General features: G+C 54.8%; 3 protein-coding genes across 13 annotated transcripts; 2 read left to right on the top strand and 1 right to left on the bottom strand.

The window, feature by feature from the left end:
• Positions 1-534: 534 nt before the first annotated feature.
• On the top strand, positions 535-2730 carry INHBE (inhibin subunit beta E). Its single transcript, XM_019742461.2, has 2 exons — positions 535-1077; positions 1328-2730. The coding sequence occupies exons 1-2, from the start codon at positions 780-782 to the stop codon at positions 2080-2082; spliced, it is 1053 nt and encodes a 350-aa protein (XP_019598020.2). The 5' UTR covers positions 535-779; the 3' UTR covers positions 2083-2730.
• Positions 2731-4414: 1684 nt separating this feature from the next.
• Positions 4415-15006, top strand: GLI1 (GLI family zinc finger 1). Of its 6 annotated transcripts, none has more exons than XM_019742444.2 (13): positions 4415-4785; positions 5019-5148; positions 7868-8013; positions 8241-8333; positions 8581-8788; positions 9049-9193; positions 9532-9621; positions 9711-9848; positions 10143-10292; positions 10932-11096; positions 11601-11831; positions 12382-12649; positions 13066-15006. In XM_019742444.2, exons 3-13 carry the CDS (start codon positions 7914-7916, stop codon positions 14805-14807), a joined length of 3330 nt encoding a protein of 1109 aa, XP_019598003.1. In that variant the 5' UTR covers positions 4415-4785; positions 5019-5148; positions 7868-7913; the 3' UTR covers positions 14808-15006. The 6 variants fall into 6 exon arrangements, with proteins under 6 accessions (XP_019598003.1, XP_074181608.1, XP_074181607.1 ...); XM_074325507.1 differs by having other exon boundaries at positions 4999-5148; positions 7889-8013; XM_074325506.1 differs by having other exon boundaries at positions 4999-5148.
• A 129-nt stretch (positions 15007-15135) lies between these two features.
• On the bottom strand, positions 15136-23235 carry ARHGAP9 (Rho GTPase activating protein 9). 6 transcript variants are annotated; one of them, XM_019742450.2, is made up of 19 exons: positions 23106-23235; positions 22338-22433; positions 21693-22026; positions 21178-21401; positions 20023-20247; positions 19727-19840; positions 19424-19528; positions 19135-19196; positions 18903-18993; positions 18597-18692; positions 18357-18455; positions 17970-18102; positions 17761-17868; positions 17317-17415; positions 17058-17135; positions 16857-16910; positions 16503-16637; positions 16048-16153; positions 15136-15437 (listed from the first exon to the last, which is right to left on the bottom strand). In XM_019742450.2, exons 3-19 carry the CDS (start codon positions 22006-22008, stop codon positions 15269-15271), a joined length of 2214 nt encoding a protein of 737 aa, XP_019598009.2. In that variant the 5' UTR covers positions 22009-22026; positions 22338-22433; positions 23106-23235; the 3' UTR covers positions 15136-15268. The 6 variants fall into 6 exon arrangements, with proteins under 6 accessions (XP_019598009.2, XP_019598010.2, XP_074181611.1 ...); XM_019742451.2 differs by lacking the exons at positions 21178-21401; positions 21693-22026; positions 22338-22433; positions 23106-23235 and adding an exon at positions 20354-20492; XM_074325510.1 differs by lacking the exons at positions 21178-21401; positions 21693-22026; positions 22338-22433; positions 23106-23235 and adding an exon at positions 20351-20449.
• Between the last annotated feature and the right edge of the window lie 431 nt (positions 23236-23666).

Raw genomic sequence — 23666 nt, 5'->3', positions numbered from 1 at the left:
CGTGGCACTGCCACCTTGGCCTGGGTGAGAGGACTCCGTTCCTCCCGCCCCCACCCCCCAACCTCTCACCCCTGTCCCAGCCCCATTGCTAGAAATAAAGAGACCAGAGTTCTTCTTGCCCAGACCCTAGAGAAATCACCACTGGAACTTATAGCTGTCTCATGAAAACTGCTGCAGCAGTGGCTCTGGGGCAAGTTAAAAGGCTGGAGGGATGGGGGGAAATTGCCCTTCCCCACCTTGCTATATGGAATTCCCTCCCCCGAGTCCCAGACCTTGGGGACTGAGCATGTGAAATCATCCTCTTTCTTGCATCATGCGTGTCCACATTGCCCCCCCACCCCCATACCCCTACCTTAAGCTCAGTGACCAGGGCCAGATGGTGAAACCGGAGCTCCAGGGGGGAACGTCCACCCCCTGTAGGGGCTTGATGGGCAGCACAGCTGGCCAATCTGGGGCTCAGAGGGTAGGTCTGCTGGCTGACCACGAGGTGAGGGAGCCCCAGGCTGCCGGCTCTAAAGAGGCCCGTCGGTAACCAGACATGAGCTGTGAGGGTCAAACTGGCAGATTGTGCTAAACACAGCTACCCATCGGACCATCCACCTTCTGCCTTCCTGAGTCCCCGGCAATAGAAGACAGGTGACTCTACCATTGGCTAAGGGTAGGTGTGGCACTGGTGTCTGCTGCTGCTGTGCCCTCATTGGCCTCCACAAAATCACTCAATAGAAGGAGCAACTGCCATCTAAGGCTCTCGCCCAGACCCAGGGCCATTCACCAGGAACATGGAGCTGCCTGATGTCCAGGTCCGGCTGGTGCTGCTGTGGGCACTGGTGTGGGTGCATGGGGCAAGGTCTGTGTGTCCCTCCTGTGGGGGCCCCACACTGGCGCCTCAAGCAGAACGAGCTCTGGTCCTGGAGCTAGCCAAGCAGCAAATCCTGGAGAGGCTACACCTGACCAGTCGTCCCAGAATAACTAATCCTCCACCCCAGGCAGCACTGACCAGAGCTCTCCGGAGACTACAGCAGGGAAGTGTGGCTCCAGCTAATGGGGAAGAGGTCATCAGCTTTGCTACCACCACAGGTGGGTGAGGGAGAGACAGATAGCAGACAGGGAAAGGGAGGCAGAAAGGGAGACTGACAGAAAAGGCAGACAGAGCTGGCTGTGGGAGGAGGAGGAGGTGCTGGGGCAGGAACTGGTTGTGGAGGACGAAAGGCAGTCCCTGTTTCCTCTAAAGATGGGTGCTAGGGAGAGCATGGGCAGGCTTGTGGGAGTCTCAGAGGAGAGCTCCATCTCTGGTATTCCCTCAGTCCTTTCTCCATCTCTCTGGCAGACTCCTCCACTTCACCCTGCAGCTCCATGCTCATCTTCCACCTGTCCACTCCCAAGTCCCACCACCTGCACCACGCGCGCCTATGGCTGCATGTGCTCCCCACACTTCCTGGGACTCTGTACTTGAGGATCTTCCGATGCGGCCCACGGAGGAAGCACCGATCCCGCGCCCTCTTGGCTGAGCACCATATGACAACTCCTGGCTGGCACGCCCTGACTCTGCCCTCTAGTGGCTTGAGGGGTGACGAGTCTCGTGTCCTGAAACTCCAGTTGGACTGCAGACCCCTAGAAGGCAACAGCACGACTGCTGGACAACCTCGGAGACTCCTGGACACAGCAGGAGACCAGCGGCCCTTCCTGGAGCTTAAGATCCAGCCCAATGAGCCTGGAACAGGCCGGGCCAGGAGGAGGACCCTGACCTGTGAGCCTGAAACCCCCTTATGTTGTAGGCAAGACTATTACGTAGACTTCCAGGAACTGGGATGGCAGGACTGGATCCTGCAGCCTGAAGGGTACCAGCTGAACTACTGCAGTGGACAGTGCCCTCCCCACCTGGCTGGCAGCCCCGGCATTGCTGCTTCCTTCCATTCTGCTGTCTTCAGCCTCCTCAAAGCGAACAACCTTTGGCCCTTGGGTACCTCCTGCTGTGTCCCTACTGCCCGAAGCCCTCTCTCTCTCCTCTACCTGGACCGAAATGGCAATGTGGTCAAGACAGATGTACCAGATATGGTGGTGGAGGCCTGTGGCTGCAGCTAGCAAGAGGACCTGGGGGTTTGCAGTACAGAGATCAAGTTGGGGGTTCCCAGGCAAAAGGCATCTGTGGCTGGAGGCATCAGATTCCTGATCTGCAACCCCCCACCCAGTGGGCCACCTGGCAGTATGACTGGGTTGACCCCTATGGGACCCAAATGGGCACTTTCTTGTCCAGACTGTGGTCTATTCCAGGCTGGTTGATGTGTGGGGAGATGGGGAAAGTGTGTCCTCCGAAGGAATCTACCCAGAAAGCACAATTTCCTACTCTAAGTCCTATGAGAAAATGGCAGAGGTGAGGGAGGGAGGGGGAGAGGAAGGGAGGGAAGGAGAAGGCTGAGAAAAATGACTTAGTCTCTCCCAACAAGAGAAAGTCTTCGAGTGAGGGAAGGAAGAAGCAGACTGAGGGCCCAGCAGGTTTGGGACAGGGGAAACAGGCTGGCCAAGGGTGGAACTGTTGAGGTGCTTTAAGGGAAGGTCAGGAGGGAAATGGGCAAGGGGCTGAGGGAAGGTGTTTAGGAGAGTCCAAGAAATGGGAGTCAGGAGAGAGGGGTGCTGAGCCTGAGAAATTTCTTGGTTTTTCCCAGCAGGGGGTAGGACCCACTGGGGAGACAAATTTTTATACTTTCCTAATAAAAATGTGGAAAAAAATCAGTAAGTGTGAATCATAAAGGTGGGGTGGGATGATGGTCTAGAACAATGGTTCTCAAGGTGTGATCTGGGGACCCCTGGGCGGTCCCTAGATCCTTTCAGGGGTGTCCACAAGGTCAAAACTATTTTCATAATAATACTTAGATGTTATTTGCCTTTTTTAAATTTTCATTATCTCTAAAGTGTACAGTGGAGTTTTCCAGAGGCTGTGTGACGTGATTACGTCATCTTTCTGACATCATTTTTAATGGGATGTGTGCTTGTGTATTCTTGGGTCACAAACTTTTTTTCAGTTTTAACTTCTAATATGGTAAACTAATATAAACCATATAAACAAAAGCTCGATAATTTTTAAGAATACAAAGAGGTCCTGAAACTAAAATGTTTGAGAATCGCTGATCTAAAGACCTGGGTGGGAGGAGAAAGCAATATATCTAAAAGAACTCCCCTGGAGGAGAGGACACATGGCTGAGACCGGAACCTGTGTAGGGTCCCTTTTTCTCCAGTGACAATTGGTCTTGCGTGGCCCGGTGGGTATAACTGGCATCTGGGTCAAAGTCATGTGGGGAGGAGGCTCAAATAGGGCTCTTTATCTGTCCCTCACAGCTACTAGCTATATTTGTCTGGCCCCAACCTCTTCCTAGTTTCACCTTTTCCCCTTGACTCCCAGATTGAACAGTTAACCTACTGACCCTTCTAGATCCAAGGAGGTGGTTCTTGGAAGCGGAACTAGGATGTGGGAGGTCTGTCTGAGGGGTGACAGAAGAGGAAGGGACTCCTTTCCCCCACCATGCTTTCTCCCCTTTCTCATAAAGAAAGGTCAGGGAGACTAAAATAGCTGCCCCTTCCCCTGCATCCGGTCACCATGGCAACACAAATCCAAAGGGACAGGGCATTCTACTATCAGACACTAGTGCTCTGCACTAGCAGCCTCTGCCAGTGTGCCCCTCCGTCTGTTTGGACTCATACAACCAACCCCCTTCCCTGGGCTCCTAACTGGGGAGGGGACCTGTAAAGCCAACTCCTTTTAGCTCCCCCAGTCTCCTCTGCCTCGATTCCTAGAGGGTGTCATGTGCCAAAAAGGCCAGCAGAGGGAGCAGACGGCCTAGAAGAGTAGAAAGAGTGGGCAGCGCAGAGGTGCGGAGGTGGCCGCAGTCTCCAGAACTTCGAGACGAAGGAGAACCCGGGTTACTCCGGAACAGCGCCTCAGTGCTTGGGTTCCTTAGTAACCTTGTGAACATACACTCTGCACCAAGAGCCTCAGCCGCTGTTCCTCTCTTTTATGTTCCGTAGACCCCTCACCTTTCGCCCAGAGACCCCCAACCCAACTCTGCCCCAATCCTGTTTTCCACCAAACCCCAACCCCCTTCTTGTATTTATCATCCAAAGAGTAAGCCCGGCTGATAAACTACAGGTCTGCGGAATGCTCAGTTAGCACTAACCAAAGTCGACGACCTTACCTCCAACATTATCTTTCTGGGATAAACTTTTTCGTCGCCCCCTGCCCCGCCCCCAATATATTTCTCAATCTGTTTTTTCTGGCTCTGGTTCAGGACCTCTTCGTGGGCAGCCGATCCAAAGATCCATACCGGGATTTACTGCCCACCACTAGCAGCGTGTTCTGCGGGCGGGGGGGGGCGGTTAGGCAGCCTAGGGTCCCTCAAGGGAGGGGGAGGATCCTGGGGGTCCTGGGGGTGCAATAAGCCCGACACCCCCTCTCTCGCTTCCAGCTACCCCGCCTCATCCTCCAGAACAGCAAGAGGGAGGGAAATAGGAGGGAGGTGAGGGGCGAGCGGGAAGAGCGGCGGCGCGCCAGCGGCTAGAGCGAGAAAAAGTTTTTGCAGAAGGGAAAAAAAAGTTTGCGCTTCTCGCGGGTGGTCCCGGCTTGCGGCCCGTAGGGCTGGGCCGGCGGGAGGGCTGGGGGCCAGGTTAGGGGGGGTGGGGGTGGCACCGAGGCTGCGCTACCGTGGCTCTGTCCGCCCCCCCTCCCCACCGCACACCCCCCAGCCCAGACTCCAGCCCTGGACCGCGCATCCCGAGCCCTGCGCCCAGACGGAGGTGAGAGGGGGGCAGGCGGGGGACCACCTGGGAGCTGTGGGGGAGGGGGCCTGAAGGGATGCTCTGCTTGCGAGAGACTCTGCCCAGCCAAGAGGGAGAAGTGGGGCACAGAGGCAAAATGGGGTGGGAGAGCCTGGGGTGAGATATTAGAAGATTTGGAGAATTTTTTCATTTATGTCTCCCTTTCTCTGTATCTTTTTTTTCTTCTGACAGTCTGTGTGTCTCTGTCTCAGGCAACCGTGGATCTCTTTGTCTGTCTCCGCCTCTCCCATACATTAGAAACATCTCACTTTCATGAGGTTGGGATGAAGAGGCTGGAGGGACGGCTAGCTGGAGGTCTGCGTGGTAGACAGGGAACTCCAGGTGTGTCTCTGAGCGCCGGCAGGAAGATGTCAGTGTTTCTGAAAGGAGGGATAGCTAAGGAGAGAGCCCTAGGTGGGGTGGGGATGGGTGTGTATGAGGCGGCAAAATCACTGGGGGGCGGCTGGACTTGAACCCCTGATCTGCCTTATGACAGTTGTGTTTGCTAGTGCATGTGTATTGGGGAAAAGGAGTGTCTTCTGGACAAGGAAGGGGACTGGAGTGTCTACTTTAGGCCCTAAAGCGACTCCTCAAGGAATTTGGACTCCTGAGTCCCTAGGGCTGTGGTCAGGGTGCTAAGGAGGAGCCGAGGAGGCCTAGTCTTGACCCTCTGACCTCAGGACCACCAGGGCAGCTGGGACCAGCTACAGGGAGACCCCTACTGGGACTGGGCGGGACCACCGGCCACTGCCTGCCTATGCATCCCCGTTGGCCCCCTCCCAAACAGGAGCTGGGGACCGAGGCCCCTCCTCTGACTCAGACCACCCTGCCTGCCCTTGCTCCCCGCTCTGAAGCCTCTTTCAGGCCCCGTGACCCCGAAACAATTCGCCCTGGGCAGCTAGCTTTGGGGACAGGATTAGGGAAAGGGGATCCCATAGAGACTGAGGACTGAAGGTTTTAGGGGGCTGGAGAACTGGGGTCTTCATAGGATAGGTCTTTACGGTCCAGTAGAGGGAGAAGGCGGGGCGATTTCCCTGGGGAATTGTAAGGGCCGGGAGTTAAGGTGGTTTTCCCTAGGGGGGCGGGGTCCAGACCCCCCCATTACCTCCTCGGCATCCCCTGCTAGGCGGCACAGACCCCGCCCTTGACGTCACTAAGGGGGTTCCCGGGGGTCTGCAGGGGTTAACCCTTGGGAAGCCAACTAGGATACCCAGGAGCCTAAGGTGCCCTGACCGCTTCCCTCCCCACAAACACACCTTATTTACCCAATCACTTTTCCTACAGTTTCTGGATTCTTCTCTCTTTTCCGCCCCGCCACTGGGACCCCCACTCTTCAACAGTGCCCCCCCACCCCTGGCGCGCGCATCACTACCAGCTTTCTGGATGCACTGAGGGGAGGAGGGGAAAATTTGTCCCGCCTCTCAACACCCCCCCACACCCCCCGCTTCACTGCGGCTCGCTCGACTAGGCTCCCGGGGCGGGCGGGGGAAGCGGAGCCGTCTGCAGCCAGAGCCTGCGGCGGCTACTTGGGTGGGCCGAGGAGGCACGGGGGCGGGGAAGGCGGGACCAGGAGAAGGGGGCGGGGCCGACTTCGGGGAGTTGGGGAGCGGGGGTGCAAGGGGGACTCTGGAAAATTGGGAGACACAGAAGATGATTCAGGGTTCCAGCCGAGAAACCCTAGAGCTCCCTGCCCCATCCTGCACTCTCATCCACACCCGAGAAAAACTTAACTGAAGCTGGAAAAGTTGGCTAGTGTGAAGGGGAGTCGTGGGTGGGCCGTGGCACGCGTGGGCGAGTAGGGATGTCGCCCCATTTCCATAGCGGCTCCCCTGCGGCTGGGCACTGGGGCAGAAAGATGACAGAACAAGCACGTTTGGGGGGTCGTTTGCGAGCCCCCGCCTCCTTCCCCTGGGTGAGTCATAGAGGAAGGAGGCGGGAGATGTGTCCTCCGATCCAGCTGCCAGCCAGCTGTGCCCCCCCCATAGTGCCAAGGTCGAGTTGGGAGGTCTTGGATGCGGGATCCGGATCTCCGCTAGGAAAGGAGGAGTTAGGAAGGGTACAGCCCAGGCTGCAACGCTCGGGCTGGGTCCTGGGGTCCGGGTTGCGCTCCCCGTCTTACCCCGCCCTCACCCTAAATCCCAGCATCCCGGGATCACCCACCACGCGGGCCGGCCCGCTCCCGGTGGTTCTCCACCCTACCCCGCCCCACCCCACCCTCACTCCCGGGAGACCGGAAAACCCGGGGTGGAACAAAACCAGTTTGAGGAGAAAAGCGGACAGCGGCACCCTCTCCTCCCTCACTGCTCCTCTCAAATGGATGATGATTTTGTTTTTTTATTCTCCCAAAGCCTTCCCTCAAAGTCCTTTTACTGTTCCCCCAAAACAGACCAAAAGAGTTAAGTGGGCGCCCAGATTCAAACACAGAATAACACCAGCTTTCATCCTTTGTACTCAGCTGACCCTGGAGGCTCCCCTCGGAAACCTTATCCCCTTCTACTCTGTTTTCTGACTTAGAGAAAAGGGCAGATCCGTCGTGCTCTCTCCTGGCCCCACCATCCTCTCCGTCTGGGCTGCAGCAAGGGCTCCCTCTACTGGACACTGGAGAGATTGTAGGCGAGGTGTCCCTGGCAGAAACAAATGAAGGGAAGGGAACCGGGTTCAGGCAGAACAGCCAGCCCAGAGCTTGAAGTCAGATGCTCTGCATCTGAGGAGTCCCATCCCACTCCTCAAAACTGGCCCATGGTCAGAGCAAGAAGAAATAGAGGTTGTATGGTATTAAAGTCACTTGAAGCTCATATAGGCACAATTACTCCACAACACCCCACTACACACACAGGGAAAGCTCCTACCCAGTTCCCACAAAAATCGCCAAGACTGCCCCTGCCTCTTTGAGACTTCTCTCTTTATCCTCACTCTGGCTGAATGATGCTCATTTCAACCTGATGTCCAATGGTAGATGTCTTGGAGAGGCTGGGGGCACAGGGGAACCTCTTCCCACTGTTCTGTGCCTGAATTAGTTATCTGACCTTCCCTATTTCCCTCCCACTTTTATAACTTGCAGATCTCCCTCCCCCTCCTGCAGTGTCTCTACACTCTTCTGAGACACCATGTTCAACCCGATGACCCCACCACCAGTCAGTAGCTATGGCGAGCCCTGCTGTCTCCGTCCCCTCCCAAGTCAGGGGCCCTCCAGCATGGGGACAGAAGGTTAGTGCATATACCAATTCCCGGGCCTTGAGGACTGGCAGATCTCTCACCCTGCCCGAGGAATCCCTCTTCTATCTCCTATCCTATGCCCGTTTCCCATCTACAAGATTTGAGGCCCGATGTCATGTGGGCTTAGAATATGGGACCAGGCCTTGCCTGGGGTTTCAGGGTGAAGGTTTGTGTGTCCTCCATTCTCACCCCCCATCCCAGCTGTCTCTCTTTTCTAGGACTGTCCGGTCTGCCCTTCTGCCACCAGGCCAACCTCATGTCTGGCCCCCACAGTTATGGGCCAACCAGAGAGACCAACAGCTGCACCGAGGGTGAGGCCTCAGGAAACATCTCTTCACTTTCTGCCCCTCTGGGACTTGTTCTGAGGGAGAAAGTGGGAGGGCAGGGGATCGAACTGGGAAGAAGAAATGCTTGGAGATGGGAGTGAGGGGTCAAAGCATGATCAAGAGGTCACAGATGGGGTCAGTAGGGCAAGATAGAGTCATTTTTTTGCTGAGGGTCAGAACTCCCGGTTGGGTGCATGGAGAGACATGCCCTTTACCATATTTATCTCCCCAGTTTCCTGCCCAGCCCCACTCTTTCCTCCTCCCCGGAGTGCAGTCAAGTTGACCAAGAAGCGGGCACTCTCCATCTCACCTCTGTCAGATGCCAGCCTGGACCTGCAGACAGTTATCCGCACCTCACCCAGCTCCCTCGTGGCCTTCATCAACTCACGCTGTGCCTCTCCGGGGGGCTCCTATGGTCACCTCTCCATCAGCACCGTGAGGTGCAAGCAGCCTCAGGCTAAGAGAGCCCCAAAGCTCCTACCAAACCCTATTAAAAGCCTCAAGCCCTCCAGAACATTTCACCCTACTTGAATTCTTTCATTTCAAGTGTCGGAGCCCTTCTCAGTACTGCCCCAGGACTGCCTCAGCCATGTCCCATACCATTTTCCACATGCCCTCCACGTGGCCCCAGAATTCCTGAGACTTTTTGACGTGATAGTCCTAAGTAACTGCTTCCCATCTTCCTCCTCCTCCTCCTCAGCCCAGCTCTGGGATTCCCACACCAGATGAATCACCAAAAAGGGACTTCGCCTTCTTTCGGGGTCCAGCCCTGTGGTCCCCATGACCCCACCCAGGGAGGGATGATGACACATCCTCAGGCCCGGGGACCCCTCCCAACTTGCCAGGTGAGAGCCCTCATATTGCCACCTGATTTCCCAGCTGAGGGGGGAGGGGAGAGGACGTTCAAGGGGAAGATGAAGGAAGGACAGGGAATATAAAAGTTTTCAGTACCAGAAAAATAAAGGGGCACAGGGGCTGGGGTTCACTCTGGGGGTTGAATCAGACTCTTCCAAATGAGATCCCACCTTTAGCCCATCCCGTTCATCAGTGCAGTCTGAGGAGAAAGTCTCTCCCAAACCCAGGGGTTCCAGCTGCTTGGGTGGGGGCAGGAAGACCTGGCTGGGCTCCTTCTTCCTTCTGCCCACTTCTACCTTCATCACCCTCACCTCTTCCCTTGGGGAAGCTGAAGTCTGAGCTGGACATGCTGGTTAGCAAGTGCCCAGAAGAGCCCTTGGAAGGTGACATGTCCAGCCCCAACTCCACAGGCACACAGGTAAGGGTGGGGAAGATTTTTATCTCTGGAACCTGAGTGAAACAAAAACTGTCACCTAAGTGACCGTAGGATTGCCTCTCCTGCCCTAGGATGCCCTGCTGGGGATGCTGGATGGGCGGGAAGACCTGGAGAGAGAGGAAAAGCCTGAACCCGAATCTGTGTATGAGACTGACTGCCGCTGGGATGGCTGCAGCCAGGAGTTTGATTCCCAGGAGCAGCTGGTGCATGTGAGCCCCAGGGGGTAACAGGAATGCTGACTAGAGCCTGTAGGACATTCTGGGTGGGACACTGTGGAATCAGGTTGAGTGCCCTATTGGACAGTCATAAGCTCAGGAGCTGTAGCTTTGTTTTACAAACTTGGAAGAACTGAGATGTGGGCTATGATGTTCTTCCTGCCCCATTTTCCCCTATGAGGTGGAGGCCTGGAGGAATATGGTGGGGTGGGGAGGTCAAAGGGAAGGTCTGTTTTGGGTCTTGGAGCATAGGGGAACCTCGGAAAGCCTCTGCATCTTCTCTCTCAGCATATCAACAGCGAACACATCCATGGGGAGCGGAAGGAGTTTGTGTGCCATTGGGGGGGCTGCTCCAGGGAGCTGAGGCCCTTCAAAGCCCAATACATGCTGGTGGTCCACATGCGCAGACATACGGGCGAGAAGCCACACAAGTGCACGGTGAGGTACCCACTTCCCAAGCTCAGGGTCCCTCTCTAAATTGGGGATCCCCACCAAAGCAGGGCCCCATTATGACTTTCATGGGCCCTAGGCCCTTATGCCTTTGTAGGCCCCTTCCTCCATAAACAAATATTTTAAAAATTTGTATTTTATGACTATTGGAATGCAGATAAACATTGATCTATTAGGACACTTTCTTGGATCTAAAAGCTAACTTTTCCCTTGCTTTTAAAAGAAATTAAGACATTTTTGTGGGTCCCTGAAAGTACTCTGAGCCCGAGGCGTGGTGCCTACTGCTCTGCCTAATGGAGAAGCCCTGCTCTGAGAACAGAAGACACTCCCCGACGGCCCCATCCTAAGACAGTCTGAGATCCCCAAGTGGGGAGACCCGCCCTGGCTTGACTGGGAGATGCTCACGGCCTCAGCTCCATGTTCCTGCAGGCAGAGTGTCTCCAGCTACTTCTGTTTCCCCAGCTTTTGCCTGCCCTTCTCCCCTAATCATGGGAATTCTCCTGAAGCCCCAGTGCTCTCCCATCTTGAGTTATATTCTTTTGATGTATGTCCCCTTTGAGATTTAGGGTTCCTCTAATTCCATGTCCTTCTGTCTGAGAGCTATTCTTTGACCCCCATATCCCTCAGTTTGAGGGGTGCCGGAAGTCATACTCACGCCTCGAAAATCTGAAGACGCACCTGCGGTCACACACGGGTGAGAAGCCATACATGTGTGAGCACGAGGGCTGCAGTAAAGCCTTCAGCAATGCCAGTGACCGAGCCAAGCACCAGAATCGGACTCACTCCAATGAGGTGAATGCCCCCCTAAGAAACCCTCCCCACTTGAGAAGCCACCTACTGGGGAGATTCCCCCATAAGAAATCCCTTAGCCCAGCACCCACTCCACAGAGGTGAGTTCCCCCCACCCATATAATTCACCTGGAGAAGGCCTTTCTGAAACTAAAAATGTCTACTTACCATCCCACCCCCTACCTCTAACCAGCCAAACGGCTAACATAAAACAGACCCTAAAATTCTAATTTGAGGAGACCCCTGGCTTCTTCAACCCCTGAATTTATGAGGCCTCATAGACTTGGGTTCACCGTCATCTTTCCTAGGCCTGGGCGTCAGTTTTTCTAATCTTCCTCTTGATCCTCTCATGTTTTACTCCAAGGGCCCAACTCTCCTTACTTCCTTGGGTGCTGTGTGTTCCCCCCTCATGCCCCCCCATCCTCACTTGATGCCCCTTTTTCCCATTCCTTCTTCATTCTTCTGCTTTCACCCCTTTGCCTGCTGTCTTCACTCTCTACTCAACAGAAGCCGTATGTGTGTAAGCTCCCTGGCTGCACCAAACGCTACACCGATCCCAGCTCGCTCCGGAAACATGTCAAGACAGTGCATGGGCCTGACGCCCATGTGACCAAGCGGCACCGAGGGGATGGCCCCCTGCCTCGGGCACCATCTCTTTCCACAGTGGAGCCCAAGAGGGAGCGGGATGGAGGCCCCGTCAGGGAGGAGAGCAGACTGACTGTGCCAGAGGGTGCCATGGTGAGACAACCCAGGCAACCCTCTGTCTCCTTACCCGACTGCCCTGCTGATACCTTTCTAGTCCCTTCTCAACTCATCCATCTCCTCCTATCACTCTTCTATGGCCAGTCCTCCAGTTGTCTCACTGTCGTTCCTTGCACTACCCCAGGTCTAGGGATTTTAGTGTAATTACTTAATTGGTTCAGCAAATTCTTATATAGGACTTTTGTATTGTTCTAAGCCTTTTACATGTGTAATTTCATGTACTCCTCACAACAACTTCATGAGAAAGGAACTACTTGTCCCCTTTTTTGGATGAGGAAACTCAAGCATCGGGAAATTGCTCAAGGTCATAGAACTAAGAGGATAAATTTGAGCCCAGGCGGTCTGTGCTCCAGCCCAGGCTTTTCTCATCAATGTCTCTCTTCCAGTTTGCCCTGTCCCTCACCTGCTCAACCCTCTCTATTACCTGTAAGCCTGACCTCAATCCTGGCAGTCACTGAAACAGCAAGTTCAGGGAGCTGTGGGAAAGGGGGAAGGGTGCCCCCCTCAGCCCTCATCTTCCCCACAGAAGCCACAGCCAAGCCCTGGGGCTCAGTCGTCCTGCAGCAGTGACCATTCCCCAGCAGGCAGCGCAGCAAATACAGACAGCGGTGTGGAAATGACTGGAAATACAGGGGGCAGCACTGAGGACCTGTCCAGCTTGGATGAGGGGCCTTGCATTGCTGGCACTGGTCTGTCCACTCTTCGCCGCCTTGAGAACCTCAGGCTGGACCAGCTACATCAACTCCGGCCAATAGGGCCCCGGGGCCTCAAACTCCCCAGCTTGACCCACACCGGTGAGACCTGAGTGTGGTGGGTGGTTGCTGGGCTGAGATCTGGACCTTTCCTGAGGTTGGTCCAACCTCAGGACTTAACCCTTCAGAGCTGTAATATAGCACCTTTGTACACTAGAATATGTCCGCCTTCCTTAAGACACTTTCCTTCCATCCACCAGAAAATTGTTGTGATACAAAGTCTGTGAAGTGAATGCTGTCCCCTCAGATTGTGCAGTGTACAACTTGTACAACTGTTCACAGCAGCCCTGAATCCCTGGTGACACAGAAGTAGAAAGGGAATGGGAGAAAAAGACAGAACTGAATGATTAGAGTTAAGGAGTCTCCCTGGGATTCCAGGACAAGGCTGTCCCATGGGGGAGGCAGGGTGAAACTCGGGGCTCCCTGACCACCCTGCCTTTCCTTCCTATCACTTACAGGCACACCTGTGTCCCGCCGTCTGGGCCCTCCAGTTTCTCTTGACCGCCGCAGCAGCAGCTCCAGCAGCGTCAGCTCGGCCTACACTGTCAGCCGCCGCTCCTCCCTGGCTTCCCCTTTCCCCCCTGGCTCCCCGCCAGAGAATGGGGCATCTTCTCTGCCTGGCCTCACGCCTACCCAGCACTACCTGCTCCGGGCAAAATATGCTTCAGCCAGGGGAAGTGGTACCCCACCCACTGCAGCACCCAGCCTGGATTGTATTGGGGGTCTTCCTGGACCACCCTGGAGAAGCCGAGCTGAGTATCCAGGATATAACCCCAATGTTGGGGTTACTCGGAGGGCCAGTGACCCAGCCCGGGCTGCTGACCGCCCGGCCCCAGCCAGAGTCCAGCGGTTCAAGAGCTTGGGTTGTGTCCACACGCCCCCCACTGTGGCTGGGGGCGGACGGAACTTTGATCCCCAACTCCCAACCTCTGTCTACTCACCACAGCCCCCCAGCATCACTGAGAATGTCGCCATGGATACCAGAGGGCTACGGGAGGAGCCAGAGGTTGGGACCTCCATGATGGGCAGTGGTCTGAACCCCTATATGGACTTCCCACCTACTGATACTCTGGGTTACAGGGGACCTGAGGGTACAGCAGCTGAGCCTTATGGAGCTAGAGGTCCAGGCTCCCTGCCTCTTGGACCTGGTCCACCCACCAACTATGGCCACAACCCCTGTCCTCAGCAGGTCTATCCTGAACCCACCCCAGAAACATGGGGTGAGTTCGCCTCCCACTCAGGGCTGTACCCAGGCCCCAAGGCTCCAGCTGGAGCCTACAGCCAGTGTCCTCGTCTTGAACATTATGGACATGTGCAGGTCAAGCCAGAACAGGGGTGTCCAATGGGTTCTGACTCCACAGGACTGGCACCCTGCCTCAATGCCCACCCCAATGAGGGAACTCCACGCCCACAGCCTCTGTTCTCCCACTACCCCCAGCCTCCCCCTCCCCAATATCCCCAGTCAGGACCCTATACCCAGCCAACCCCTGATTATATTCCTTCCGAATCCAGGCCTGGCCTGGATTTTGATTCCCCCACTCACTCCGCAGGACAGCTCAAGGCTCAGCTCGTGTGTAATTATGTTCAGTCTCAACAGGAGCTGCTGTGGGAGGGTGGGGGCAGGGGAGATCCCCCAGTCCAGGAAGCTCTCTATCAGAGTCCCAAGTTTCTCGGGGGTTCCCAGGTTATCCCAAGCCCTGCCAAGGCCCCAGTGGCCACATATGGAGTTGGCTTTGCACCCAACGTGCCCAACCACAAGTCAGGCTCCTATCCCACTCCTTCGCCATGCCATGAAAATTTTGCTGTGGGGACAAACAAGGCTTCGCATAGGGCAGCAGCACCCCCCCGACTTCTGCCCCCACTGCCCACTTGCTACGGGCCCCTCAAGGCAGGGGGCACCAACCCCAGCTGTGGCCACCCTGAGGTGGGCAGGTTGGGAGGGGGTCCTACCTTGTACCCTCCTCCTGAAGGGCAGGTGTGTAACCCCCTGGACTCTCTTGATCTTGACAACACTCAGCTGGACTTTGTAGCTATTCTGGATGAAGCCCAGGGGCTGAGCCCTCCCCCTTCCCATGACCAGGGGGACAGCTCTGAACACACCTCACCTCCCTCTGGACCCCCCAACATGGCTGTGGGTAACATGAGTGTCTTATTGGAATCCCTGCCTGGGGAGACACAATTCCTCAACTCTAGTGCCTAAAGTGGGGAATCCTACTCATCACAGATCCACATTTCCTAAGGGGCGTCCGTCCAGAGAAGTCAGGAAGAGGAGCCATAGCCCCCTGGGATGCCCAGGGTAGGAGGTACGGGCTGGGAGCTGTATACAATCTGTATATGTTTGGGGGAAGAATTTGATAACGACACTGTTTCTTGTGAATAAAGGAACTGCATCAGAAAGAGCCCTGCGTTATGTGCTGTTATCTTGGGGAGGGGTGATGACAGGGTACAAGACAAGCACTTTTCTCTTTCGAGAAGCTCTCATCACATCCCAACCTCTCAGGTCAGACTCACAAAGATGGAGACAGTCATTGGGGAGACACAGGATTTAAGAGACATGGTTTAAAGGGATATCCTCAGAACATCCGAACCCCCAACACCACATTACCAAAGGGTACCCAACAGAGACCACTGGAAATACATTTTCTCTTCCTCCTTGCCCCGTCAGAAGAGGCTGGTGAAGTCAGTGAGCATCAACTGGACTAGCTGCCCAGGGTAGAGTGCATGGGCTGCTGGGTCAGATGTCTCCTGCTCAGGCCGAAACAGGGTTGGTCCAAACACAATTCCCAGGTTGTGGGGGGTCATGCGGTTCTTTTCTGAATGTGCTATCACCCTGCGGGCAAAGGCCAAGAAAAGGGACTCTAAGGCAGCAGCTTTGCTACTTCGAATAAATCTAGCCCTTCAAAGGTTTGATCAGGGAAGAGTTCTCTCTGGGATCCCTCCATGTGATGGCCAAAGAAAACCAAGGAGAGTCTCAGGGGGATGGAGATGGGACCAGTGAAGAAACCTTCAGGATACAACTTGAAGATACAACCTAGGATACAATCACCTCTTCTCAGCTTCAGTGACTGCCCACAATTTGGAAGGCTTAAATTTAAATGGCTATCCTCTCTCAGAAGTCACTGCCCAGGCCCAGCTCCACTGATAAGCCATCACCACTGTCCCAATAGGAGACAAAGAGGCAGAGGGAAGGGAGAGCTTAGATTTCCCTTATTTCTCAAACAGCATTCCTGGGCTTCTCTTGGTCCCCATTTACCCATTTGATGTTGACCAATCAAAAGGCTTTGACTTTCATAACACGTCCCCTGCACAGAGGTTGCCTGTTTCCTTGATATGCTCTAAATTTAGGTGTTTCCCTACCTTCCCCCCATCTGAACAGAGTCCCTGCTGCATGCCCCACCCCCCCTCTTCCCACATGAACAAAGATGTTCAGTCTTTCTGACCTGCATAAATGCTCCAGGAGGTACCTCAGAGTGTCATGGTTGGGCTTTGGCATTGAGACTATTAATTCTCGTATTTGAGAGCGGCACTGCTCTGATTCGGAGAGTGCTAGAGAGAAAGAGTAATGGGAAAGGAAAAGGGGTGAGATTAGGGAAGCCATCAGGGTAGGGTGGGTAACTTACTACTCTTTCCCAGGCCCATGGAAGACATCGTTTATCTATCACAGCTTTCTTTTCCACTGAGCTCAACTGCAGCCTTAGTAATGCTTTCCAATTCAGCCCTCTAAACATTCACACACAAGAATACTGGAGTTGGAACATGTGTTGAAAACTATTTTCCATTTCTGTGCTCACGATGAGATGGAAGAGTATAAGGGAACCTCTACTCTAGTCTTTACCCTTCATGGCTCCCCCCCGCCCCAGTATCAAGGGTATTGCCCAAAGCTCCCATCCCTTACCAAGGGCAGCACGAAAATGGGGCAGCAGCAGTGAGGGTACCAGAGGCTGGGGTAGCTCCCTGAGAAAAAGCTTCAGGGCTCCAGTGACCACATGAATGTCATCCCACTCAGCACTGTCCAAATCTAAGCGGCCTTCTGGAAGAAGGAGGTACAGAGGGGTTCAGGGCTCAAGAAGGGCCAGATGGACCCGGAGGCTGAGAGGTCAGGAGTTTGGGAGAAGATCCAGCTAAGGCAGACCACAAGAATGCCTAGGGGATCTACAGCGAGGCAAGACAGCAGGACATGGGGGAACACATGGGGAGCACAGAGGATGTGGGGAACTTTTAAGGGTCTAAGAGGCCTCCATGTAAGTACCTTGTCCTGGTTGTTCAGGGAACACGTACCTCCCATCGGAGGTGACCGCCCGCTCTGTAACATGTGTGAGAAGAGATCAAGAACTAAGACGCAATTCCAGCCAGACCACCTCCCTTGTCCGCCAGATCCCTCACTCAGAACTGCCTGTGGTTCTGAGGCATGAAGTTCTTAGTACCCCCATCTGCCCACAGGCCTTCTCACCTCTGTCCACAAGGAAGCGAAGTTTCTGGACCACTGCCAAGTTCCCGCTCACCCGGTAAATGCCATCTACATCTAGACCTAGGAGATGAGGCAAGGAACAGATAAGGATTCCTGCTCTAACATGTGTAGTAGTGAGGTCTGGTGAGGGATCTGAGGGTGGAGAGAAAAAGGCCAGAAGGAAGACTAGGATGAGTGAGGTGGGGAATTCTAGGCCTTCCTCTGTTGGAAGGGGGGATTCAGGGTTGTTTGGGTAAATGACCTCTCTTATCCACAGCAGCAACGCAGAGCCGCACAAAGCTGGGCACGGTGTCCCCTTCCCGCTGGCACAGTGATTCCAACTGGCAGCCAAACACCTGGTCTGGGGGGGCACAGAGTGAAGGTGGGAAGCCAGTGTCAGCATCGCCCATTGAAGCTCTTCTCAGCACAGGCATTCACCCCAAAGTTGGGATGGCCTTCCTGGCTGCCTGTTCCAAGCCTGGGCAAGGAGGAGCAACCCCCTCACCCCCCAATAATCAGCAGTAGTGGGAAAAGCAGTGGTCTCAGGAGACCTCTGATCTATTATAATTATAGTTCTGAGAAGCTCCACGCTGAGCTTTGCTGAAGTTGTCTCATCCGTGAAATGGGCTGATGCCCAGATCAGGAACTTAAAACCACTACAGCACACATGAAGGAGAAAGGTGCCAGCAGGCCCAGCCCACCTCACCTCGGAGCAGACCCCGCTCCTGCAGGCTTTGCAAGGGTGGTCTCTTCGCGATAAGCCGCTTCAGCTTGTTCCGCACGCGGTTCTGCTCAGTTCCTTCTGGACAGCGACCTGTAGGAGGCAGGTGGAATCAGAGCTAAAGCGCAGCCGCGGGGAGGAGGAACCCGGAGACTGCCCCCAGGTCCCGCCCCCAACCCCGACCTGCCCCTTACTGGAGCTCCTGCGGGCGCTGAAACGCAGCAGTGGCTTGGACACGGGTTCAGACTCCTCTTCTTCGTCCTCCCCGGCGCTCAGCTCCGCGGGTCCCGAGCTTGACAGACGCAGCTCCAGGGGGTTCTCCCGATCCTAGACCCGGATGGGCGAGGTAGGCCGAGTCGGATATTGGAAGAGAGAGGAGAGAAATCTGCACCCCCATCTCGACGCAAGGAGACGCAAACCAGCGGCTGGGATCTCACGTCCCAGGCCCACCCAGGACTCTACACCGAGACCACCCTGCCCCCCACCACCTCCCAATCCTATTGTTCCCTTCCCACTCCCTCGGCCCCACTCGGGCCGGAGCCCGTCCCCGGCTCTGCCCCGCCCCCTCTCGCCCATCTCACCAGGCGTTCGATGACCTCTCGCAGCGCGTGGTGCCAGGCCCGCAGCTCAGTCTCGTGGTCTGACTGCAACAGGAACTCATGGCCAGGGACCGTTCGAATCTGAGGGACCGACGGGGAAAGGCTTGGATCAGCGGGGAGGAGCACAAAATCAAGGGAGGCCGAGTGGGAGACCCGTGCGGATAATTGAGAACGCACCCTCGGGTCGGGTGGGGTTTTGTGAATGCTTGGGAGGGCACTCACGTGCAGGACGTTGCGGCGACTGGACAGGTGACGGCCATGGGCCAGGGCCGCCCCGCGCAGGTCCACACTGCTTTCGGGTCGGCTACCCGCTGGTCCCTGGCAATCGGGAGAAACTAAGGCCACCGCTCGGTTTCCCTCACCTCCTCCCTCTCGGCGGACGACGAGACCGAGGGAGGCTATGCTCCTTCCTAACTCCCTACGGTCCTCTACGACGCCCTCCCCACCTCCGCCCCCACAGTTGGCCTTAGGAGGTTAGAAGTGTGCGGGAGCCCCTCCTGCATCCGCCCTTTCCTTCCTCGCACTCACCCAGGCTGAGGAGGGCGCGGTCGGCGGTGGCTCTCGGTAAAACACCAGGCTGTTACCCGCTAACACCACCCACGATGGGCCCCAGTTCTTCCTGCAGTGGCAGAGATGGCAGTGGTATTAGTACAAAGGTCATTTATAATCATATGGGGAAGGCGCTTTCCCAACACTCTGCTCTACTCTTCGCATGGAGTCCGACAGCCCAAGCCCCTGCGGTATTCCCAGCTTTCCTCACCTGAGCTTGCGCCCCCCCTGGGCGATCTTAGTCACGTTGAGCGGACCCGACTTTTCCACCTCCTGGGAAGCGGAGAGAGGGGTATCGATAAGTCACCCAGTACCCCGACAGCCGCCGCGGCTTTCCCCAAAGGCTCTCCCAAAAGTGAGGTCCTTTAGAGTTGCGGGGGAGGCTGGATAAGCGACAATACCCACAGAATAGTCGAAAGAGGAAAATGTTTCTGGAAAAGCAGGAATTGGGGGACGGGGCGGGGAAGATCTTGGCATTGACACGAAAATGGGAGACTTACATGGGGGTCGTCCAGGACGTGCGGCAGAGGCCGAGGGGTCTGCCAGGCTGAAGGCTGGTCTGAGGGGTTGAGCTGGGAGGTGCGTTGGCAGAGGTAGGGTGAACCCTGGGGGAGGTGATTGGAAAAAACAGGTGGAGGAAACTAACCTGGGAGTCCCTGGCTGTGGGAGAACAGGGGTGCGGATGTGGGTGACAAGAGGGGGGTGAAGCGGGGGGCAATAAAGAAGAATGTCTTGCCTGAAAGAGAAAGGTCGTGAAAAGATGGCTTTTCTTGCCTGTGATCCGGAAGAGGAAGGGATCTCACCTGGGGGTCGAGCAGTTCTGGGGTCCCTGTGTCAGATTCTGAGCCCTCTGCCTGAGATTGCAGGACACCGTTATCCCTATTCAGGGTCTGTGTCCCCTCCATGGAGCCAGGGTTCTGGGGGGAGAGGGAGGTAAAGCTACATCCAGATGCCGTCTCAACCAGCTCTCAACATTCTTCTCACAGTTTTCTGATTCTTCTGATCTAAGAGCCCCAGAAAGAAAACATTACACTGGGGCACAGTAGGGGAAACGAGGCGATTGAGGGGCCAAAGGGATAAGCAGGAGGGAAGGTCTCACCGTCTCTCGGGTGCGACTGCGGCGTGGGGGCTTCCAGGACTTGCAGCCAGTTAGCGGATTTATGTAGAAGCAGCGTCCGGAGTTGGGGTCCAGGTGCTGTTCCCAGGCATCCAGCCTCTGCAGAGGGGGGCAAGCAGGGCTTGGGGGCGGGGACCGGGGACAGCGGCGAAGGTCCACCAAGTTGCAGTACACAGGGGTCTCTGACATGAGGGGCTGGGGTCCCGCCTGAGGGGAAAGAGGGTAGAAAGAGGTAGTTATTCTTCCTGTTTCCCTCCCGAATCTTCTCTCCACCTAACCACCTCCTTCTCTCTCCCACCAGTTTTCTCACTACCAGATCCTGGCTGGGGTGACCCAGGTTCTGGGGGAGAAACCCCGTCCCCAGCTTTTTTTTTTCTTTTAACTCCCTCACAGCTTTCTTTGCTCTTCTCCTCACTTCCTGTTGCCAACTTCCCTCCTCCCCCACCCCACCCCCACCCCAGGGCCGCAGGAAAGGGGAACAGGCGTTGTATGTGTGTGTGTGGGGGGGGGTGAGGGGAGCGCCCCACCCTCATATTCTCCAGAGTAAAAGGAGACAGGGAAAGAGGGAATATGAGATAGGAGGGGTCATTTTCATCCACTAGTAAGTAAGAGAGGGAAGAGGCTGAGTCTTTGGGAAGAGCAAGGGAGTTACATCTCTAGAGGAGACTTGCTGTTGACCTGAGCTGGTAAGACAGGACACAGGACAAACCCTGCGCTGGGTCAGGAGTTAGGAGGAAGAGAGAGACAAGGCAAGGTTGGCCTTCTTTTAGTCCTTGTACCATCTGCTAGGTTCCATGTGACCTCAGGATCTTTGCTACTAGCTGTCCCTGAACTAGAATTCCTTCTCATCTCCTAATTTGCTTCATGCTGTCCCTGCCTTCTCCTGAATCGTATTCAATTAAATGGTATCTTTGAGATGCCTTCCCAGGCCACCTCAGTTACTTTCCTCCATATTTACCTTCTTGGTAACACTATCAGTTCCAAGGGTTATCTTACTTATTTGTTTTATGTGTGTTGTCACTTGTGGGAATCCCTTGAGAGCAGAGAGTTTGTCTGTCCTGTTTGCCATTGTGCCTAGAACAGGGCCCAGAAGTAAATATCTGTTGACTGCTAGTGCTCAGGAGAACTGTGACTTACCACGTTGGCACTGGCCTCTGTCAGCAAGTCTTCCTGGGACAGAGATCTTCCACTTGGTCCTTCCTGGAATGGCTTCAGGGGGTTAGACTTCAAATCGGTAACACTAACACTTCTACACATTTTGGGGGGAAGAGGAGGAGGCTGCTGAGAGGTAGCCTGGGCTCTGCCTGGGGTTTCCTGAGACAGGTGCAACTTCTCCAATGAGCCAAGAAACAATTTTGGCCCTGCAGACAGAGAAATGGGGAGAACAGGGGCACGTGATCAGAGGCGTGATCTTGGCTGGCTCCCGTGTTCTGGCGGCTCACAGGGAGGATGGGGGGGGCTGTGAAAAATAAAATGAGAGCTAGAAGGCTTGAGACTAGGAGGAGAGGCAATGGGGACACCAGGTAAGGATAAGGAGTAGGCTGGTCACAGGAAAATAAGAGGGGAAGGTCAGCAGAAGCTTGGGGGAGCCTCCTTCCAATCCCTCCCAGAAGCCAGGGAGGTAGAAAGGTGCTGGGGGAGGGCTGACTCACCAGGACTCCAGAAGAAGTGGCCGGGGGTGATGGTGGTTGGGCTCTGGGAAGGGACAGATTCCTCTGTCATGTAGGCAGCCGGGACAAAGATGGGTCGAGAGGTGGAGGAAGCTCCCAGGCGCCTCACCAACCACCAGTCTGAGTTGGTCTTCCGAAGCAGTAGGAATCTGTCCCCTTCAGCCAGAGACACCTGCCGCCCATCTGCCGCAGTATAAGTGAAGGCATAGAGGGCACAGAGCTTGGAGCCCCGAGAAGTGTTTCGGGGCCCCAGCCCTAGACTCCCCCAAGTACTTGGCCACCACCGGCCTGACAGCATTGTGATCAGTACTGTCACCTGTGGGAAAAAGGGGTGTTGGATATCAAGAAAGGGACAGGACTGGGTACTTCCAGGCAGAGAGACATGGTTCTAAGAGCTGTGCGGAGGTAAGGTAAGGACAGGAACCCTGGGGTGAGAGGAGAGGATAAAGCAGAGGACCTGGGTGGGAGGGTCAGTGACAGGTTTGGGGGGCTGAGAACTCCTGGGTGATGTGACTGGTGAGGAAGTATATAAGTAAAGTAACAGAGGATGTGGTCAGCAGGGCTGTGAGGCCAGCAAGGCAGGAAATCAGAGGACATGGGTGAGCTTGGTGATTTTCCCCCAAATACCTGCTGGGGCCCATCAGAAGATCCAGGGGCAGGAGGAGCGTGGTGGTGGTGCGACTCTTGAGCTGGACACAGGAAGATGAGGCGAAAGAATCAGTTCTGAGACAGAACACAGGCAAAGAGAAAGGAGTTAATGACAGAGATTAAAAAAAAAGTTTGTTAACTTTTATTAAATGTACACAGGCACCAGTGTTTCCGTTGTTGATCACCTCAGACTTAAAGCTGCATGCTTCCTGTGTAGAGTCAGAGAAACAGAGAGCTAAAGCAACAATAAGACCACATTGGAAAGAACAAGAAAGTGGATGGGAGAAATATAGAGGAGTTCAGAGTTAGAGGCATAGGTGAAAATGTCACTATCCTCCCAATCCAGGACACGTTTTGGGGAGCTGGGAAGCCTTGATACATTCCTCAGTATTTAAGCCTCTTGGGCAGGCTGTTGTTAGTGTGTGGGTTCATTCATTCATGCTCTTAACAAGAATTGTCCATGTGCCTCCTGTGTGAAAGGAACACTGTTAGGCACTAGAGATAAGAGAGGGGAAGGAGATAGACACAGCCCTTGCTCTCTTGGAGCTTAAGAACAGATATTAACTAAAGACACAATAAATGTATTAATTACAATTGAATGAGGGACTACGGACAAGTAGTACAGGATGCTATGACAGCGGATGGGGTAGATGAGAGACTAATGCCAACTTCTCCCTGGAAGGTGGGTAGTGACTTCCCCTGTCCATTGCCAGAGCTTTAAAACCCACACTTGTGCTTTCTCCTTACCTGACCACTCTTCTTTCGGCTTTCTCTCAGTTTCTCCACTGCACAAAGTGAGGCTTTCTGTCTGGCTTTCGAGACGTGGGGTAGAGAATGCTCCTCCCCCTTGGTGGCATCAGACAGCCAGCTCACCTCCCCTGACTCGTGATCTGAGGGTTGGGCTGCTCGTACTGGGATTCTGCCTCAGTGATCTTTCTTCTTAGTTTGCGCCACTTTCAAAATATGGAGAATCTCATCCCTCAACCCTTCTTGCCCACTTCCAAAATAGTGACCAACTTCATCCATTCATTCATTTATCTGATGTTTGGTAAATGCTCAAATCCCATCCTTTTCTGCTTTCTCTGAAACTGTCCTTCCTGCACTTTATCCTCTCCCTCTTTATTGACTCCTTCCCATTAGCTTTGAAACATAGCCAAGCCTTCCCCTCTTTAGACAAACCTCCCTTGACTGTGCTCTCTGGTTACCACCGTGTCTCTCTCTTCCTTTTTTTAAAATCAAACTTCTTGAAAGAGTTACCAACACACAGGGTCTCTATTTCTTCCCTCCCGACTCCCTCACCTTTCCAAG

This window comes from Rhinolophus sinicus, linkage group LG02 (assembly GCF_036562045.2).
Source record: "Rhinolophus sinicus isolate RSC01 linkage group LG02, ASM3656204v1, whole genome shotgun sequence".
Lineage (NCBI taxonomy): Eukaryota > Metazoa > Chordata > Mammalia > Chiroptera > Rhinolophidae > Rhinolophus > Rhinolophus sinicus.
The sequence above is the reverse complement of the archived record's forward strand: the minus strand, read 5'-3'. Positions and strand labels throughout refer to the sequence as shown.